General features: G+C 52.5%; 1 protein-coding gene across 1 annotated transcript in view; it reads right to left on the minus strand.

The window, feature by feature from the left end:
- Positions 1 to 2,097: 2,097 nt before the first annotated feature.
- Positions 2,098 to 3,300, minus strand: part of LOC103771506 (immunoglobulin superfamily member 3-like) — a gene marked incomplete at its 5' end in the record, with an annotated part of 26,399 nt that continues 25,196 nt past the window's right edge. Inside the window, 2 exon segments of the mRNA XM_008938806.1 lie at positions 2,098 to 2,348; positions 3,119 to 3,282. Coding sequence (XP_008937054.1) covers positions 2,098 to 2,348; positions 3,119 to 3,282 — 415 coding nt within the window.

Consider the following 3,300-nt stretch of genomic DNA (forward strand, 5'->3'; position numbering starts at 1 on the left):
GATACTCCACTTATAAACAATACCCACTGGCTGCACCTGCTGCTGTTTGCGCCTTGGCTCTTCATTTCCATTCACTTCTCATCCCACTCCTCTCTTTGCAGACGACTTATTCAGAAAGGGAAGACAAGTGTGTGGGTGTATGATACATATATATATGTGTATATATATATAGGAGTGTGATATTATGCATATGCTTGGAGCAGTAAGCAGTTAGGTCTCGAGGAGACAGACTTCACAGAGGGACAAGTGAAATCCGGGCTTGCCAGCGGAAGAAGAAACCAATGCCATTCAGATGGAGGAGCAGAGGTGGCCGACTTCAAATACCCTGGCATGGGACAGTCCACGGCCACATACATCCTCTCTCACCTGGAAGAGAGGATGTGTGATGCAGAACTCCCATATGAGGTTTCACCATCTCTGAAATGTCAAGGCTTCAGGCTTTAACTGACTGGTGCTACAGAGCATCTGCTGAGGACCCATTCTCTTCACAAAGGAGCAGTCTGACCGTCCTCAAGGAAAATGGCTGTGGGTATGGCACCTCGCAAATGTGAGGCAGGGGGGGGTCTTGTGGCTGCACCCATCGGCCCCAGTTGGCTTCAGCCATGCTGCAAAAAAGAAATGGCTGGATTTGCCAGGAAGACATCAAGGAAGACAACAAAAGGCCATTTTTGGCAAACATTTTCTTCCGCCAGACATAACGCTTAGGGCGTATGGGGGAGGAGGCGGTTTCCTCCACAGGACAGGAGTACTTGGCATTACGGGGTACAGGAGCTCAGGTGCCCCAAGTGGCGAGAGCCCAGGTTTGGTTCGTGAGAGCCACATCTTTCACAGAAAGAACAGCATTTCCTGCCACAGCAACTGCCAAGGAGAAGAGCAGGTGACTTGGCCAGGAGGGGGAGCTTACGGAGAAATGTTTTTTCCTGCTAAAGCCCCAGGAACAGAAATTGGCAGATGCACGCACGCGCACACGGAGGAAGATTTGTCATGGCCCAAGAGGACAGGGAAGTCCCCAGGGTGCCCATGTGGTGCAGGCTCCTTGCCTTGACCAAGCTTGTGCTGGGAAGTTGTGCAAGCCGCAGGGAAACTCATGACACGTGGTGGTTAACTGCACGTCCCCGCTGAGTGGCACGGCTGCAGCTGGGCTCCTTGGCTGAACCATCCAGGGGCTGTGAACCCAACCCGTGGAGCTTCCCCTTCCCCCCTTCCTAGACTCATTACTTTGGTCATGTTGAAGTCCTCAGAGACTGGATCCAAACACCTGTCCCCAGCCAACAGGGGCACAGAGGGGACCCGCTTCATCAGAGGTGGCAGCATGGACACCAGGGAGAACATGACTGGTAAGCTGGACTGTACAAAGACCCTCTTTTCTACCAACAAAGTCAGGGCTTTCAGGTGTCCTGCTTCCATCCCCCCCTTCAGTTCCTGGAGACAAACTAAATAGCTTTTGTCTTGAGTGCAAGCACGCTGCATATTCAGTCTCTCCAAGACCTGGAAATGCTCCCAAAAGGTGAATTGCTCCCCCCTGAGAGAACACTAAGACGGAAGCAAGAAGATGCTGAAGCTACAGCCAGTCATTGAAACAGACCTCTCAGTATCCCACCTAACTCCTACGGAGGTGGACCTAGCTTTGTTTTGGAAGAGGGAGGAAAACCAGTCTGGTTTGGAAAACATACACATTTACTTCCAAAAAGATTGTCCCAGGACCAAAGGCACCCCAGGAGCTCCTCACTGTGTGGAGGGTGGTAGAAACCTTCAGTTCTTCAGTGACAGAAAAAGAAACGTCAACAAAAAAGCAACAGCCCAAAAGACAGCAACTGATGGGAGCAAAATTAATCCGAGAGGAATATCTGCTAAGTACAGCAAATGCAGGGACCCTCCATCTATTGGGGTGAAGGGGTGCATTCCCCACAGGTGCTGGAGAAGTCTTGGACCTTCCTGTCCCCGCCAGCTGGGCACTCACAGAGCTCAGTCTCTGCGTCAGAGCACAGACACTGAAACAAATGAAACAAGAACAACGAAACCGTCTCTGTTCCTTAGGGCTCACGGTGTGTCTCTGCTTCTCTCTCTCTGCGTGTCCCTCCGGGCACCGCTGCCTCTCTAGTCTATGGTTCCCGGGTGGATGCTGAGGACCGGTGGCTCTAGGCAAGTGGGAGAATAGTTGAGGTGAGGCTCTTTGATCCACAGCAAGGGGACCCCGTTCTTGCCCTCCGAGTTCTTGCTGGAGTTGCGGCTCTTGAACCGCACCAGGAGGATGGTGATGATCAAGATGCCAAAGATGGGGAAGGGGTAAAAGAACACAAAGTAGAAGAGGGCATCATTGGAGCAGATGACAGACTGCAGGGTGGAGCCTGAAAGAGACACAAGATGGTCACATTTCATGGCTTCTCTGCAATGCAGGGCCTACAAACTTCTTCAGAAATATAAAACACTGCGATGCTCATTAATCTATGTCCATGCAGGAGGTGGAGCTCTGAGAAAAATAACAATATTGGAAAACAGAGCAGCAGAAGATGGTTATCTCAGGGCATGTCTCAGCTTTATCCCCCTAAAAGTTTCATGGGTGCTAGAAAGTGTCCTCCCTGGTGCAGATTTTGATACCTTAAAGTGTGAGCCTCCCAAAGTGTTGATTCCCTCAGTGATGGTACACAGAGAGAGCACCCCAGGGTACCTCCCATAAAGGCCCACAAAACTCTCCTGACTTCAGTTATCTCTAAGGCCTCTAAACAACCTGATGGGTTCAAGAATTGCTGGGAGATGACCCTTGTGCCACAGCCTGCATTCTTGTGCAGAGCTAAGCCAAATTCCATGTTGTTTCCCAAAGGGAAGGGTTAAACCCCAGCGGGGGGCAATGTCCACTCCCACTGACTGGAGACGCATCAGGTGGCATCTGTGCGGGCAGCCCCAGCACAGAGCTAAGTGCAGTGTGGGTGTTCTAGCCCAAGTAAGAGCTGGGCTACAAGCCATCAAGCTGATCGGAAAAGCACCAGCTCCACAGACTTGTCCCCATGCAGATGCGACCCAGTCCCATTCACTCCCTGGCCTTTTTATCTTGGTTGAACTGAAGATGCAGCGGATGCCATGGCCATGCCCCCAGGAGGGTCTTTTTGCCTCCTCTCACCTGCATCCTGCACGTGAACGGCGACCATCCCAGACTCCTCCTCTGCCAGCCGGTACCACACGCCATTGGGGTCCGCCAGCCACTCCTCCACGTGGCACGAGTAGTTGCCCGTGTCGGCACCACCGGCCTGCAGCACCGTCAGCCGGAAGAGCACCGCCGAGCGGCTCTGGCAGCGCAGGCGG

The sequence above is a fragment of the Merops nubicus genome, unplaced genomic scaffold (genome assembly GCF_000691845.1).
Source record: "Merops nubicus isolate BGI_N331 unplaced genomic scaffold, ASM69184v1 scaffold19414, whole genome shotgun sequence".
In the NCBI taxonomy this organism is placed as follows: Eukaryota; Metazoa; Chordata; class Aves; order Coraciiformes; family Meropidae; genus Merops; species Merops nubicus.